Source organism: Hyposmocoma kahamanoa, unplaced genomic scaffold (genome assembly GCF_003589595.1).
Source record: "Hyposmocoma kahamanoa isolate Upper Pololo Valley unplaced genomic scaffold, ASM358959v1 192, whole genome shotgun sequence".
NCBI classification, from domain to species: domain Eukaryota; kingdom Metazoa; phylum Arthropoda; class Insecta; order Lepidoptera; family Cosmopterigidae; genus Hyposmocoma; species Hyposmocoma kahamanoa.
The window spans coordinates 5,824,168-5,842,417 of record NW_020653719.1 but is presented as its reverse complement, the minus strand read 5'-3'; the positions used below and the strand labels follow the sequence as shown (position 1 = coordinate 5,842,417).

Here is an 18,250-nt window from a genome sequence, read left to right as displayed (position 1 = left end):
ATAAGCCATTTCAATAATCATTTTAATAATATTCAATAAGCCGCAAGTACATGTAGACGGATTATTTTTTTCTGCATAGAAAATGATTGGAACTATACTGTTATAACCCACGCACATTACATTTTCGTATATTTTCAGATAAAAAATAAAATGTATATTTCTCCATACAAAAGATATAATATTTTTTTTCTCCGAAACTATCAACTTTTCAAGAAATTATACGAGAATAAAATTTGTTAGAAATGTTATTATCTATCACATAAAAAAAATAGCTCGGTACTCCACAAGTTAGTCCTATGTAGCATTGTAAGTCAATGTATGTAGCTGATTTTTTTTCTTATGATAAATAATAACATTCCTGATAACTTTGTGGTTTATTTGCAATATAGGTCCAATCATTCTCTATCAAGAAAAAATGTGCGGCGGCGTGGCAATATCATTCGTTATTAAAGAATGGACCAATAATTAGTTGCATTAGTGGAATTATAATATAACTAAGTACACATATACCTACTTTAGATATATGTAATTTTATTTTAGTCCGATAAGGTAGGTAGTCGATAACAGTCGGACGGTCGGCTTGTTAACTTTATTATATTTACTTTGTAAACAGGATGTCTAAAAGATTGACCAAACACAAGTTTAATAATTACTAATAGAGTAATTGATATTTAGTCGATTATTGGCAACTCTTCAAATGTTATGCGGTTATAAAATTTTAAAAGATTTTTAATGAGGTAAAGGTTCGCTATGCTTGCGGAATGCTCATTGTAATACTAATACTCTGTATCTTAATCGAAACTTGAAGCCGTTGAACCGACGCGATTACATTAACGGTGCTATAGTTGCGTACGTGCATCGTGAGTACTTATAGAGCACATTTCTCGTCTGGAACAATAAATGGTAACCGTTCTGGTGTATTGTAGTTCACAGCAGGGTTGTTGCTGATGCAGGTTTTACACATCAACGAATGCTGATTTTTTTATCTTAACATCAGCGGATGCTGATTGTATGTTTTAAAAAAACGCGAAACATGTACATCCTTACTGAATCTATCTACATCAAAAAGCTTTCTATTTTCTTTGGTATAGTATTATAATATTATAGCAATAATTTTATGCCATTTATTAACAAAAGAATCATTCTTCATTCTGCATGAAAACAATCTGCTGAGCTTAATCGTTGTGGAATTTTATCAAAGTTACATTTTAATACCTTGTTGAGCTGCTTTTTCCGCTTACAGTCTGTTTCTGGAAGGTTTAAATTAGGAAAAAATTTGCTCGATTCTCCACAAGTTATTCCTATGTCCAAGAATTATCAATTTGGGCCCACTGTGCTCTGGCGCGCGTGACCACTGTGAACACAAAGAGCTTCAACGTACACACATCAAAAAAAGTTTGCGATCACTTCGAAAAACTGAAATCTTTTTTGTTACTGTAAATTATATTATGATTTTTTCTTCTTTTTAGATTCTTTATTTAAAAATAAATTAGAACATAAAACAATGACCCCGTTCAATTGTTTTTTCATATAAAAAGGCTTTCAGTCCTAGCTTACGCTCATTCAGAAATCTGATTTAGTCAATTATAAGCGATTCAAGATATTTTTCGCGGAAAGTTGTGATTGAAAAAATGCCAAGAGGATTATCAGAGGTTTTACGAGCTAGAATAGTAACTTTGAGGGAAGAAGGATACACCACGAGAGTAATAGCACGCAGACTTGCTATATCCCAATCCTGTGTCGTGGCTACGTTGCAGAGGTATCACGGAATGGGGAATTTAGCTGACCGACCCCGCAGCGGTCGCCCAACTGTTTTGACAGCTGCCCAAAAGCGCTATATTAGATTGCTGGCAGCCCGTGATCCAACAATCAACGCCACTAAAATAAAAGCAGAAGTCAGGGCCGCCTCTGGGCTTGAAGTTAGCACGCAGACCGTTCGCAATTGCTTGCACCAGGCTGGATTACGAGCACGGAGGTCTTGGCGAGCTCCGCTCAAGTCCCGGCAACGTCAACAACGAAGATTGCAGTGGGCTAGACTTCGGCAAAATGAAGAAGGTGAGGACGAAAACATTTGGCAAAACTGTCTCTTCGTTGACGAATCCCGAATCAGCACTCATCCAGATAACTGACGTGTCCGTGTCTGGAGAAGACCAGGCGACCGTGAAAGACAAAGAACTGCCACTGGAACAGTTCAGCAAGGCGGAAAATCGGTGTCCTTTTGGGGTGGCATTATGATTGGAGCTAGAACGCCTTTCGATCCCGTATCGGGGCTTCATGACAGCAGACATGTACAAAGCAGTTGCTATTGATGATATCGTCAGACCATTCCGAGTAAACCATGGGCACCAATTTGTACTGGTCGATGATAATGTGCCCGCACATCGAGCTCAACGAGTCAATGCTGCTCTTCAAGAATACGATATCACACGATTAGACTGGCCTGCCGGCTCGCCCGACTTAAACCCAATAGAGCACGCGTGGGATGCTCTTAAACGAGCAGTATAGAACCGTGAGCCACGTCCCCAGACAGTTCCAGAGCTCAGGGAAGTCGCTATTGAAGAATGGGATAGGTTACCCCAGGAAATGCTGGATAGCTTGATCCTCAGCATGCCCAGGAGGATCTTCGCATGTATTCGAGCCAGGGGAGGAGTTATTTTATATTGAATTCACACCTTTTAATAATAAATTGTTGTTTAAGTTTAATTAAACAGTCTTTTTCTTTCTATGAAATTTCTATCACTATTACATTATGATTAATGGCTCAATTTTTTAAAATAAATAATAAAAAATAGTTTCATATTTTAATTTCAAACAGGGTATTCCTATTTAAAGAAAGCATACAACATAGATTTTTTCTTGATAAAGTTAAATTTAAAGAATTATAGGAGCTTATGCTATTGATCGCAAACTTTTTTTGATGTGTGTACATTTATTGATTTGCACGCTCCCGCGCCCGCCGCGCCGCCACTCTGAATAAGGTCTTGTAGGTGCAATATTTTCTTCTTTGATGGGATTAATTTTCTTAAATGGGACCCAACACTGAGGTGCCCTCTTATCAACAAAAAAAGAACCATCAAAATCGGTTCATAAATGCCGTAGTAATCGCGTGACAAAAATACAGTCGAATTGAGAACCTCCTCCTTTTTTCAAGTCGGTTAATAACGTGTCTTACTTTCCGTTTTTACTCAGTTGTCAACTGAACACCATACTAGCATAATGACAAATTTTGTGACGTCGTCACCCTATCCAAACTGATAATTTTTTATAATCCCAAATACGACAGTATTTACGTACTTATTCTGGGTAAATTGTATCTACAGTTACAGAATTGTATTATTTTCGTCGATTTGTCATCCATGAAATGTTTTATCACTAATCAATGGCCCGTGCGACGATTATACGTAGTATTAGGTTGATGACGACTTAACTATTATTAATAGTTTATTCCTGCAATTGTCAAATGTCAATTAACTATAGTACCTATACTTACAACTACACTGACTCAGAATTAAATGAGATAGTTAACAGAATATAATTTATTATTAATATATAATTGGTGGACCAAATCAATTGAATTTTGAGGCAAATGAATAAGTGTATAAAATTGAATTTAACATCTAAATAATAAAATTTGTCAACTGCGCGGGTTTCTCATGTTCCTATGTATAATGTAAAAGGATAATCCGTATTACAAATAAACGTAATTCTCACCTACATCGTGAAGTCGATTAAGAAAATTAAGTTTAATTAATTACGAAAATCAGAATATTTCTCTATCCGGAACTCTGTTCCGACAAAACTGTTTATCGGCTCCAATCTGAGAGGTGTTTGTAGTCATCTACTTCATAAAACCTGTTATGAGAATCCTTGGACTTAGTAACGAAGGCAAGCGCCTTCTTATTATATTATTTATATTTGTCACTAATATTTAAACTTTGTTGAGAGTTCAGGTTGTAGTAAATTACCTACATTTTTTTTTTAAGTTTTTCTTTATACCAACAGCGTATGTAGGTATTACAAATATTAAGTAATTTAAGTAAGTTAGTCAAGTACATAATTGTCACACACAAGCCAATTATATGTGAACACAACACGGAAGAATTTATATGATCTGTCGAACACAACATTTAGTGACATTACAAAATATGCCTAGGTATCCCTTGAATAACCGGTTACCTATTTTTTCTTGGGTATTTTGTGAGTTGCTCATTTCAGGTAAGGTGTTGGTCTAGTTTTGTTAGAAAATAAAAACGCTTTTTTAGTAAAAACAAATTTTAATCTTCTTTACATTTTTGGAAATTTTAAAACTCCTTGCATGTACCGTACCTCGATCACCCAATTGTTTTTCTATCTTAAAAGTGGCAAATTGTGTTTGTAACTTTAATAAACTAGAACTAAGCTAAGTATTAAGAAGTGATTTTGGCAGGGACTTCAAAACATGCCAGTTCTTTGTTTCCTGCTTTGAGAGCCCAGTGTACTTTAACGCTTATTGATGGGTAAATAGCTAGGATTGGGAAGGAATCTTTGTACACATACTTAGTGTCTGCCTTCAGCGGGCAACCGGTCTTTTCGCCGCTCTCTGTTTCCAGCTTGTCGCAAATGGTGGAACCGTCGACGCCAATGAATGGAAGCGGCACCCCAAACACATCAGCAACAACATTATTGTTAACTTCCTTGACATTTTCATCTGCGAAATAAACAAGATTTTTAACTTTCGTAATTATTTTTATTTCCACGAACCTAAATATTGAAGCGGCGAATTTCTGGTTTTAAAGTTTAGCAGTTCTCATATGATAACGTCCGTCACTGTCTTACATCATGACTTTAGAACGTGTGAAGTCGCTCACAGCATCACACAAGGCTATCGCATTGATCAAAGAGTATATACGTGCATTGACGCGAGACTCTGCATAGAGACAGATGTAGATATGTGATGTCGTTAACGATTACTTATAAATCAACGTGATGCTTAAAGAAAGACTAATGTAACGACTGATAGTCCATTTAGAAAAAAAAGGGTCTATGTTTTGATATTTAATTTTCTTCAAAGTGGCTCTATGTGAGTTGAGCACGTGTTGAATAAATCCGTATTAAAGTTTTCTGTACCCATTTCTACAAAAAAAAATTCAATTTCAAAACACGAAAATGCGCGCTCATGTGAAGGGCAGTACGGAAAACCTATGATCTCAACGCGCGTTGACAAGTGCCCGATGTTAGCGCGGCGGGCGTTGAGCGCGCGTTGGCCGCTCTCATTTGAATACCTACAGCGATTTACGTACAAAATTCGGTAAGTTGTAAGCGCGCGTAAGCGAAACGCCCGTTAGACGCTCGTTATGTGAACATGCTCGTAAAACTAGCTAAACAGAAAAACAGAAACAAACGCACCATAGGCAAAAACAACATAAACAATGAGTAATTGAAAAATAGAAAATAACTAAAAAGATTTATATCTACCCCGTCCAGTAGCTGGTCCTTCAAACTTCCAACATCTCCTTAGTTGCTTTTGAAATATAGAGTGCCTCTAGAAATATTTCGCAATCACTTAGAGCCACTTTGAAGAAAATTAAATATGAATCATAAACCCTTGAGGAAGTCAAATATTTACAAACTTTCGTTAAAAGAAATATTCGTCGTTGAAATTTCAATTGCATTTATTTCAAAGATATTTTTTGTGTAATAATTGTTATGGAGAAGTTATTTATGTGTGACATTTTTAATAAAAAAGGTAAGGTAAGGACTAATTTCGTTCGTAGACTCTCTCTTCAAACCTCTATCCTGAAGAGTTGACATGATGCAGATGTGACCTTATTGCACCAATAAGGGTGTGAAATTGATATGGACACCCTGCGGGCCTTTTCATGTGGACGTTTTAGTGCGAGTTAGCAAAAGTAAGTGGCACTATGTAAAAATGTTGAAAAGTAAGCGTCTCACAAAACATTTACACGACAGAATGCTATTGGAATCAGACGAACCCAAGTACTTTTAATTTAGAATAAATTAAGAATATCTTCTCACAGCTTCGCACATTTATTTTCACTCCATATGTAGTGTTATAAAACTGGCGACCCTCATTTTTAAAAAAATTCATTTATAAAAGACAACGTATATTTACAATTAAACCTATAATGACTATTATTATTTATTATAGTATTATACCTCTACTTAATAATAATTTTGAGAATCGCTGTTAATAATCAACGCACACAATAATAATAATGCACACATTGAACGTAGCCCTGCACTAGGAAAGCGCTGTGTCGCGGGTGCCACGGACACACACATAGACAACCACAAATTACACCCAGCCTCTCGAGAGAAATAAATGTAGGCCATACATTTATTTTTATTACGGCCCGGGAATTGAACCTGGGACCTCTGCGTGGCAGTCCGACATGGTAACCGTTCGGCCACAGAGACAGTAATTATAGGTACTTTTGTTACTAAAATGCATATCAAATAATAATGGAGAAACCTTCACATTTTAAGTTTCGTTATAAATATTTTCTGTAAACTCTCTTTTTTTAATAATTACTAGGTCAGTAGTTATGTATGTAGTTATAAGTAGGTAGTTACTTTGTCATAAAAACAAAATTTTTTATTAACACTCTTTTGGAATGTGCGTATTAATTTTTTTTTAAATTTATTTATTTGTAACCCTCTTTAGTAGGTATATCTATGATGCCATATACTGGGAATGTGCGTATACTTACCAGGAGTAAATTTGACAGTGATGTTTACTCTGTGTTCCTTCCTTAGTTTACAAGGAGTGCCTTTGCAGGAAAGCTGTATATTGTTGGCTAGGTCCGGGAACGATCTACCTGTGAATATAAATAAATATTAAACAACATCACATACGTTGTGCAGCAGGTCGATTCAGAACCTTACGATAACTCAGTTGTCGACCGATTCGATTTGATATCGTACGATTTCTTTTCATTTTTATCCACAACACCCGAATCGAACGTCAAACTGCAGTATTAGAAACCGAACCGAAATGTACGATTACTCGAACTTCTCGACCGGCAAAGGCTACAAACATTATTCAGAACAGTTATCGAATGAAAGTTACCGAACGTCATATTGTTTACGAAGATAGAATGTAACATGGAAATCTCTTATTATTTTAAATAAACCCTGGATTTTGCTAAAGCATACCTAAATTTTATTAATGTATTTTAATGCGAGGCTAAAATATTCCCATATTTTAGGCTTTTGAAGTCTTAAAGCCGTATATAAAAGGACTTTCATTTTTCTTATAATCTATTTCACCGACTAACTCCGTAAATGCTGTTGGATAACGATATCGTGGGGTCTACTCTCGATCTCCGTCCGACATCCGTCCAAAACAATTACTGCCAAATGCGCAATACTTGACCAAATGAAAAGACACGTGATGCGAATGAAGTTTCATACTTGATACTTGTCTTTTAATTTTGTCGAATATTACTTATTTGACAGTAATTGTTTCGGACGGAGATCGAGAGTAGACCCCCGTATCCGAATCCGAATCGAACGTTTAACTCGGAATGTTCTGAATAGTTCGGCTGGTCCTAAAGTGAGTAACTAAAACACTTGTGGAATGGAAATCTGAAACAACGATGATACTAAAAGAAAGAAAGAAAGAAAGAAAATACATTTATTTGTTTACCACAATGACACCACAAAAGACAAAAGACAAAAAAAGAGAGAAAACAGAACAAAACAGAACTAAAACAAAACACGATCAAAACATTCAACGTAAAACAAATATATAATTACGAAACAAAAACACAAACAAACACAAAATAAAAATGTATATACAAAAATTAGATAAAATTAAAACATGAACTATTCACACAAATAATAAAAAGAAGACTAAATATTGAGATACCCTGTACTACAAACACCCGCACACAAAACAATATAAAAGTTAAGTTTTTTTTAATTGACCCGCGGAGATCGAGTTCGAGGGAAAGGAACCTCAGAGATGGCGACACCATGACAATCGGTGTGCAAGCCACTCGATCACGCAGGTCGTCAAGAAATAAAATACAAGTTAAATAGCACTCATAAAAAAGTTCTAAATTATTACTAAAAATAATCTATGGTCATAAAAACAGTTGTCCTATTTTATACCTACATGAACCAAAGTCGTTAAAAAAAACAAAAACAAAGATCTGCAGCAAGCTTATAGAGAAATTCGTATGGTCCGCTGGTTCGTCCAGTGGCGTAGTTGGCATAACGTCTGGAACGGTTTGCTAGAAGACGTTGGTTCGAATCCAGTCGGATCGAAGGAATTTTTCCTAAGTGTTCGATCTTTGTATTAATAATTACAACAAACTAGTAGAGTAAAATGACAGACAAATAATTGAACATCATGGTGGTGAATCATCCTGACATGCAGTGATCTTTTTTTTACTCCTTATTTATTTAGGGCCTTTGATTTCTATTGTACATGTCAGCCTCATTAGAAAAACAATACCTCAAGAAAACACTTAATAAAATCCAGTCAGGGGGTCGATTCAGAACCTTATGATAACTCAGTTGTCGACGGATTTCTTTTCATTTTTATTCACAACACCCGAATCGAACGCCGAAATGTCGTATACGAAACCGAACCGAAATAACGTCACACCCGTACGATTACTCGAACTTCTCGACCGTGAAATTTCACAAAGTTTTAAAAATGTATATAAAAGGATTTTCATTTTTCTTATAATCTATTTCACCGACTAACTCTGTAAACGCGGTTGGATAACGAATCCTATCGTATCGATATCGTATCCGAATCCGAATCGAACGTTCGACTCGGAATGTTCTGAATAGCTCGGAAAGCGCCCTTCGTTTCGAGAACGAAATCCAATCGAACGATTCGGTTAAAATGTCGAGTAATCAAAATACTACCTAACCAAACATGTATACAAAATCTCCGCGGCATTTTTAATTACAAATTTTTTATGCATAAAAATACAAGAGTTATAAACATTTTTGTTTTATGCAGGTAGTTCGTGTTATTTTTGCTGTCATGTGATTAATTATATTAAGCGTACGAATTCATTTTGAAGACCTTAAATTAACTCTGTCAGTTACTATGTTTCTTAGCAACACTATACAACTTAGCAGATGACAATATCGGTTTAAAAAAATTCATCATATCAACGGTATTGTGGAATTTTCAAATTTAATTTTACGAATGTCAAAAAGGAGTAAGTAATACAAAGTAGTTAGTAACAGTAGAGATCCTCGTGAAAGAGTTCGTCCAGGGAAATACTGCCATACTTATTTTAGCCAACAAGTAATGCCATCATTAGTACGTTCTGGTTTTGAAGAGTAAGGCTGTTAATGAAACTACAGGCGTATGGGATTTGTCAACTTTTATGCAACTGTTATGGATAGGCGTGTCGTTTACTACCAGACGTACTTACGACTTGTTCGTCCCGCCACTTGGTGTGGTTCTTTCAGCGGGGCGTTCAAGGTTTGCGCATACATTGCGCGCAAACGTGTGTTTTGTGTGGGATACATCCAACACAAGACACAATGTACGCGCTAACCATGAACGCCCACCGTTCCGAATTTGCGGCCTCACCTATTTCTGCTGCCAAGCAGTAATGTGAGTATTACTACGTTTCGGTTATAAACGGTAAGGGTGCTGGTGAAATTACTCGCACATGGGACTTATCAACTTATGTCTCGGAGTGACTCTGAGTGGCACTGCGTAATGTTATGGACACGCGTGTCACTTACCATCAGGCGCACGACTTATTCGTCACATCACTTGAAATCATAAAAAAGAGAATTTTAAAGATTTTACGAACGAAATTAGTCGATAAACTTTTTATGCATAAATAGAGTTATACAATTTCACATTTATATGTATAATTTATTTCATGAAGTTCGTTTTATTTTTGCACTTTTGCCGTAGGTATGATCACTTGAGGTTTTATTGTACCAACGGTACTACGATTTGCCTGTAATAAACATACTCTGATCAAAATAAAGAAACACATCTAATACAACAAGTGCGACAGAAAAAGTAAGAGAGTACCTAAAGTAAAAATTCAGTATTTAATTATATAGTATATATAAGTACTGATCTGTTTTGACCGCTTCTAACAAATTTGTGGTAAGCTCACGTGATGTTTTGTTAGTAGTCCATTTTAGCACGTATAATTACCTATACAACGTAACGGTTTATTCCATTACCATTTTATTATATTAATGGGTATTATATTTTAAGAAAACTTGTTTGTCAAGATGGTAATTGTAACGAGTTCTTGGGTTTGAAATGCAACTATTATTTCGTGTCAATAATATAATCGTATTTTTATTTTCCAAACGAACCAAGGAACGTTTCGGGCTCTTTGCAGGCCTCACGGTCAGCCGGTCAGCTAAAACAAAAAACAAATAATGGTTCCTACGCGATTCTAAATAGGTAAAATAAAGGTATTTTTATGCAAAATTATCTACTAGTTATAACATGTTTTTTATTCGTTTATAAAACATCGCTATGTTATTTTTGCTAACTTCATTGTTTACTACACGAGAATACTATGCTATGCCCGCTATTTGTTGGTAGGTCAATGCCTAAGTGATTGTCGGCAATTTATTCTTTGTTACAGTTTCATAACGTATCCGAATTTTTTATTTAAACCCGAGTACACTCGAACAAAGAGCTAAGTACGTACATAGGATGTAAATACACAGGATGAATCATGGAAACGCTGCTTGAAATAAATCAATGCAATTACGCGATTTGAATAACAATAAACGACACTTGAATGGTTTACATTATAATATAAAATGACACTTTACTGCTTCCGATTATCTTTTGACATTTAAAGTTCTAAGAAAAACTTGAATAGACACGATATCTAACTTCATTACCTATTCATTTATTCACTAAACTCATGTCATGACAATGTTTTTTGTTTCCTAAAGTGTTCGGTTGTCTTGGAGGGACAAAGGTTTTTGGTATGAACTGAAGTTCGGAAAGTCGGCCACAAGTGCACCTACTGATTCGCATGAAACTGAGGCATGTGTGTTCTCCGGTCCACTTAGCCAAGTTTAAAATTACAGACAGTGATCTTTGCGACAGTGAAGTTTGACACTTAGTATTTAAATTCAAGTCTACACCGCTTGTCATAAGAACGGTCCAAATCTTGATATGTTCCATGGTACGTCGATTAGTAAGAATTAGTTAATTTTGTTAGGTACAGTACTGGAAATTGATAAAGCTGCAAGTTGTCCTTTGCACTAGTATAATATACAAGATATTGAATAGTAGATAGTCCATAAACTCTTCGCGAGGTTCTTTTTACCTTTTTCATTTTTTAATGCGTTAAACAACCGTTATAAGTAGATTTTTTTATTACTTTTGTATATGAAGACCTCACAAATGAAAATTATTATTATTATTATTATTAAAGCTAAGCTTGGCACATATTTATGTTCCTAGGGTTAACCCACAGAACAATAAATACAGGGTCAACTTCTGATACCGGTGGAAAGAGGGCTTGGCGGATCCCCCCTATGGCGCTCGTACCATAGAGGCGATCCGGCCTGTCCTCGTAGATCAAGAATCAAGTGACAGGACGTACAAGTCTGACGCGCCTGATGGTAGCCTACACGCCTGTCCATAACAGTTGCAGTGCCACTCAGAGCTTTAAATCGCAAAGATCTGAGGGGCACTGCCTTTGCGCCAGTCACACTGAGACATAAGATGACAAGTCACACGTGCCTGTAATTTCACCTGCACCCTTACCTACCCTTCAAAACCGGAACACAGCAATGCTGACACTACTGCTTGGTGACAGAAATATGTAACTACTACCCTGGACGAACTCTTCCACACGGAGCTCTTTTGCTATTAAAACGACGACAGTCGACTTTTTGTTTCGATTCTTCATCGTTTTTAGTTACTGACGTATTCGATCCCTTTAGTTTTCATTTAAATGAAAGCAAGTTATTTCGATAGCATTTATTTTAATAAAGAAATATATTTTTGACGAATCTTGCGTCTTCTCCTTTGCGTCTTGTCACTTCATGTCACACTTAGGTGGACCCCCTCTGCCTCTTAATATGTATGGTAATTTATGATCCCTGATGCTTGCTAACGATTGAGAACTGGTGCAGACGCATTTATTAAATATTTTTTTGCAATAGTTAGTTTATTTTAACCACAATCATCTTAAAAACGCTGTGGGTTTTTACAAGGAAAGAAAAAACGTTGGCACTTATTACGCAACAATATCATAATAAAATCTAAACGGTGACAATTATTTACGGTCTGTCATTGGGTAAGTATCTTTTTCATTGTCTAAACAGTTAACGTAAACTACTTCGTTGCTTAATTTAATGTCTAAAGTTATACACGTAATCATTTTTGAATTGTACGTGCTAAATATTCATACTACAGCATTAAAATTTATACCTTAACTTTTTTTTCACGATTCCCAGGGGAATCCCACAGTAAAAGTTGGTTGAATAATGGACGACGATGAACCGTCATCTAAAAAGTAGTAACATTGAAAAATGTCACCCGGTATATTTCATAAAGTGCCTAATCATTGTTATTTATATCTTAAATCTTTGTCAAATGACAAAAGTCTTTAGAGAACTAAACAACATAATACATTTTTAAGTGATGAACAGAAAAAAAGGACATAAACTCACAACTGTTTTTATTCAAAATTTGCCAATTGTGTGAAACTACATACAAACTTAGTAGTTACAATTAATGGTTTAGTAGAAGTTAGCAGATATTGTTAAAAGTTTTACAATATCTGCTTATTGATTTCAAATAAATAATTATTGTAAATTTTTGTTCACGTATATAACGTGAACAAATTTGTATTAACGTCTCCAATTGTGGTAGTTTCAAATTTTTTCCGCTAAGGAAAATGCAAAGGTTTAACACCGCTCAGCCAAGTCTTGGTGAATTTTGCTTTTGCAGGTTTTCAGTAAATAGGCATGAGCCGAGTCTTCGTTCCATTACATTTTATTCTTATGAAAGTGTTTAATCAAATTGACGATCTTTGTATTCATAATCATGACAAATTGACGATTTCAAAATTATTTACAGATTGACGATCGCTCAGCAAATGGTGGCAGAGGAGTTTCAAAATGTCCGCCGTAAACATATAGCGATTTCCATTTCCCTCGACAAAATAACAGATAATTAAACTGGATGCTGATAAGCAATAACATGTCAACCCACAAGAACACGAAAAATGAGATTTTAATAAATATAATGCCAAATTGTAACGTGTCGTCTCCTCTACATTTTACAAAAATAAAGTAAGTGACTTGAGACCTCGAAATATGTAAAAATGGTAAAAACAGTTGACATTAATCCATTATCACACGTTGCGTATTTAACAATAGTGTGTTTAGTACCTTGATATATTTGAAGAACGTGCAAAGTGCCCTATTATAATGTCAAAAACGTGTCAAGTGCCCTATTATAATGTCAAAAACGTGTCAAGAAGGTTAACACATTATTGCAAAAATCACATTACGTCTGTTGTATTTAGCATAAGTGTCGCGCAGGTTAAATTTTTTGAAAAAAAGATGTTTAAATTTAATAAAATATCGTTAATAAAATACGAGACTAAGCCACAAATGTATTAATTATCATATTTTGAAGTGGATAAACACTACAAGTGACCAAGATAAGTTATTTTTTTAACCGTTATCCTACCGTTTTAAAGTTACATGTTTTTGAGGTTAGAATTCTTGTAAAATCTACAAAAGAACGACGAAATTAAATGTTTTTAGGAATCTTTTTTGACAAATCTGTATGAATAAATGAAAGGAATATAGGCTTTATTTATGTAAATTTTTTATGATAATTCTAGCTAAAAAGGTTTTTCCACGTTTGACTCGTTATTGCAAAAAGAGAAAATAATATTTTCATTGAATCATGTTACTTGATTCGTTATTGCGAAATGAAATTTGCCTAATATGTTTTTATTACTACCGTGTTATAAAACATAAAATATTTTAGATAAACTAGATATAGAAGATAATTAGTTCCTTTTTGTTATAAGTATCATGACACTATTTTGCTAATAATGAACTGTTCATTCTATTTCTAATCTAAATACGCTAACCTGTTACAAATTTTGAGACTCCGACAACGGGTTGTTCTACCGTCGCGAGTTAGCATAGCTATTTTTTCTTCATAACCTCTCGAAAGTTGAAGGGTAAAAAAACATTTATAAAATACACCTACCCACCGCTAAAAATAGAATTGTGCCCATTGACTTACAATTATATGGACGTCGGGTCCGCGCTAAAAAGTGTCCGCACTTGTAAGGCGCTAAAATCGTATACAGAGCGCCAAACTCCGCTTTTAGTCTTCATTTGTTCGACTGACAGCGCGATACTGCGATGACATTACAATTTAAATTTCGAATAGGTTGACTTGGGACATTTTTTTCGTAGTTTTTGTATTAGACCCGTCGTCCATTTATTTGTAAGTCAATGATTGTGCCTTTTAATTTATAATTACATGCATTAATTTGATTTATGGATTTATAGTTAAATAACTCCCTTTTTAAACATAAAAAATATTATACACTTTCCTTACTTTTGATGCTTTTGATGGAAGAAATACATTGTTGAATCCAAAATTGTGTTTTGTTTTTCGAAGCACCCACTTCATACGCTCAATTCAAAATATTATTGTGTTTGCAGCAGTTTACGGACGGATTGGTGCAAGAGGTTCTTGAGTTTTCAGCATTTCGAATATCCCGATGTTAAGTCACTCCGTGACATCGTCACGTCACATCTTCATGCCGTGGACCCTGACTATATTCCTGAACCTATTGATGATGATTAAGTAACTCATAACGGACGACTAAAAAGAGGGCGAAAGAGAAAATATCCGAGCCAAAAAAGAAGTTTAAGAAAAGAAAAAGCGAACAAAAACGAACATTATGTGAGTGCATCAGGAAAAGAAATAAGCGCCAAAGAGTTTAAAGGCACTGATTTTGCAATCGCACGGCTGTCGTGCGATTACCACGCGGTTAGTTTGAAGGAGCCGATCTTAAGATCGTTTTCTTGCCGCAGATAACGCCATATGCTTGTTTGAATTTTGATTGACACTTTCATGATATTTTGATAAGAGTCTATTAAGTTTTCTGTTACAATACTATGATACGTGTCGTGTTACCCGTTTTTAATTTATAGTGCGCAACATTTTGATAATATCTCCCTATCAGAACATTTCGACAGTGGAAAGCAAGAACCATTGAAGAGACATTTTTTGTGAAATTCAGTTATACATATATGCTGTTGAAATCAGCGTCCTTTTCTGATTTCAAGGATATAACATATAACTTAATTTCACAAAAAAATGTCGCTTCAGTGGTTCTTTCTTTCCACCATCGATTTAAGATATTGGTACAGTTCTTTTTGGGTTACGAAATATTTTCTCTAATTTTTGTTAAAAATATATTTTGTGCAACAGTTAATTTTTAAATAATTTTATGTTTAGGTAAGTTTAAAGAAATAAATAATTGTCAATATATATCTAAGAAATATTTTAATTTTGTCCAATTTTATCCCAATGTCCATTTAACCATACAATGTTAAGTTACATAACTCAAGTACTAAAAGATTAAAAACCACGTTTAGAAATTGAGCAAAATAGTGTTAAGTGCTATGATGTGTTTTTTTAGGATTAAATCGCATTTGTAAATTTAGCAAAAAGGTGTTAAGTGTTATGATATGTTCTTTTGCAATCTAAACCTTGTACTACAATTTGCAATAAACAAAAAGGGAGTTATTGTCACAAATTCTCGTTAATTTTAGGAATTATAGTAATAAAACACAGCCATTCATTATTTCTGAGGTGACATGCGCATAAATTTCCATTTTATAAATAATTTTTAGAACAAACTATCAAAAATCCAATTGACACGTCATTGCTTATCAGCTACCAACTATTCTTGGCCTGTCCCGAAGGCCGAAAAATGTTACCTTTTATTATAGTACTGGCAGAAAACAGTCTGTTGAATTTCACTGATTCCCGTTGTTGAATTTTCAGTCAGGATTTTTGAGTCAGGATGGTCAGGGCCATTTTAGTACAAACTGCAGCGTTCATGTAACATTAGTTCAAAATTTATGAATTAATATTCAAAATATTTTTCTCTGCAGATAGGTAGGCTGTATAAATATAATAAATATAAACCTATGAGTTTATATAAATGTGTACTAATTTACGTTCAATGTGCTTTAGGGTCGTATTCTAGAACTCTACTTAATGCTTAAGTCAGGATTTGAGAATGATTTCGAGTGCTTTAAATATCTGTTTCTGCTTGTATTTGTACTTTTTATCTATCTATTTATTTTGGTCGACTACATCGTCGTTATACATCAAGTGAGAATGTGGCGTTTATCTATTTTACATAAAATAAATATAGAATAATAATAATAATAATAATAACGCACACACTCAACATAGCCCCGCACTAGGGAAACCCTGTGTCGCGGGTGCCATGGACACACACATAGACAACCACAAATTACACCCAAACTCACGAGAGAAATAAATGTAGGCCATACAAATATTTCTCCCGGCCCGGGAATCGAACCCGGGGACCTCTGCGTGGCAGTCCGGTATGGTAACCGTTCGGCCACGGAGGCAGTTAATAAAAGAATATATGGGAAACATTTCATGCACAGTATAATTTAATAGCATCGGAGATCCTTGTGAAAGAGTTCGTCCAGGGAAGTGCTGCCACCTTACCTGCTTCTGCCGCCAAGCAGTAATGTGAGCGTTAATGCGTTCCGGTTGGGAAGGGTAAGAAGGGTGCTGGTGAAATTGCAGGCACATGGGACTTGTCAACTTATGTCTCAGTGTACTGTCTGACAATAGCCGTATTGGCTCTCTGGTTCTTTACCCATATACAAGGTTATTTTTAAAATACTAAGAAACGGCAATAACGACGAGAGTGGAGTCGTCGCGGAGGACGCTTGCACGTTTGAACTTATTCTACCAAATACAGATCTAAAAAGTGTGAGACAGTACAACAAAAACTTAAAAGTTTATTTTTGGTAAATTTATTAAGTTTTTTAAAAATTCATCGAACAAAAGTTGTTGTTTACATAGATATAAGAAAAAAGGTTGTTAATGATGTTAATAATGTCATAGATTTAGTTTGTAGGTACTCATATACTAAATTTGTTAAAATAGACTTTGTCTCTCTGTTAAATGTGCCATCTTTGTAATTGATTTCTAAATAAATTAATATATTATATAAAATCAAGTAAGTATTCATAATTACATATTATTCACTTATTATTATTATTGGATAGGCGCAGTGGCTAGGCTCTGAGTGGCAGCTGTCGACGTGTCGCTTAACATCAGGCGCACGACTTGTTCGTTCATTACTTGGTGTCAGAAAAAAAATTAATATTTATTCGTAAGCCCTTAATTATAACACCCGACAGAGCGTATCTCCGGAAATGCCGCCCTTGACCGTAACCTTCGCACACTTAGCGTGTATTCAATTACTTGGATATTTCTTAGACGCTAATCAATGATACATTGGAAATTATGAATTGTAGATAAGCAATAATAAAAGGCGGCTATGGTTTCTTTATATCGTGTAAATTGTCTTCAATTAACTTTATAAAAAGGAATGTAACAATGTACGGACAACGGCACATCAGACTACACATTTTTGTTCGAAAATCGCCTCCAGTGCAACGGAACGAGATACGTCGATGTGTAGCTTGATGTGCTGGCGTGTGTACATATAACAGTAACAATCTATCGAAGTAATTATACCTCCTAATACTGGTTTCTTGTTCCACTCCCAGTTTTCATTGTAATGTAATATTCATAGGATGAGCAACATACCTTTTTGTATAACCATTTTTACGTTTAATTTTAAATTTTTTTTATTGTAGAATTTCAAAAACGTACAAACATAATGGGTAATATAAAACTGTTACACAGTTTGACTGCAAGGCCCAAATAAGTCTCAATTGAGTAAAATGTTATGAACTGCTAACACTTAGTAGGGTTAAAAGTTCTTAAATAATGAATAAGTTTTTACAAAAAAAACCGACTTCAAAAAGCCCTTATTGTTTATGGAAAGTGTAAAAATATCGTTTGATGGAAAGTGGGTGAAATCTCCTTGAGGTGGAATATTTTTTTCAAATTTGAATGGCAACATAACTGTGGTTTCCATAAGGTATTCCTTTTGTAACAAAAAAGAATCATCGGAATCGGTTCACAAATGTCGGAGTATTCGCGTAT

General features: G+C 34.9%; 2 protein-coding genes across 3 annotated transcripts in view; one reads left to right on the top strand and one right to left on the bottom strand.

Annotated features, from left to right (window-relative positions):
• LOC113226434 (glucoside xylosyltransferase 1) overlaps positions 1–15,312 on the top strand; it is a 36,832-nt gene extending 21,520 nt beyond the window's left edge. The window contains exons 6-7 of one of the 2 annotated variants that reach the window (XR_003310103.1): positions 13,061–13,275; positions 14,680–15,312. The gene's annotated coding sequence lies outside the window, so the exon portion shown is untranslated. Of the gene's footprint in view, positions 1–13,060; positions 13,276–14,676 lie in introns of both variants that reach the window. The other variant, XR_003310102.1, reaches the window with a different exon arrangement.
• LOC113226436 (ecdysteroid-regulated 16 kDa protein) overlaps positions 4,310–18,250 on the bottom strand; it is a 16,402-nt gene continuing 2,461 nt past the window's right edge. The window contains exons 2-3 of the mRNA XM_026459051.1: positions 6,711–6,818; positions 4,310–4,687 (exon numbers count right to left, since the gene is read on the bottom strand). Coding sequence (XP_026314836.1) covers positions 4,407–4,687; positions 6,711–6,818 — 389 coding nt within the window. The 3' untranslated portion in view covers positions 4,310–4,406. The remainder of the gene's footprint in view (positions 4,688–6,710; positions 6,819–18,250) is intronic.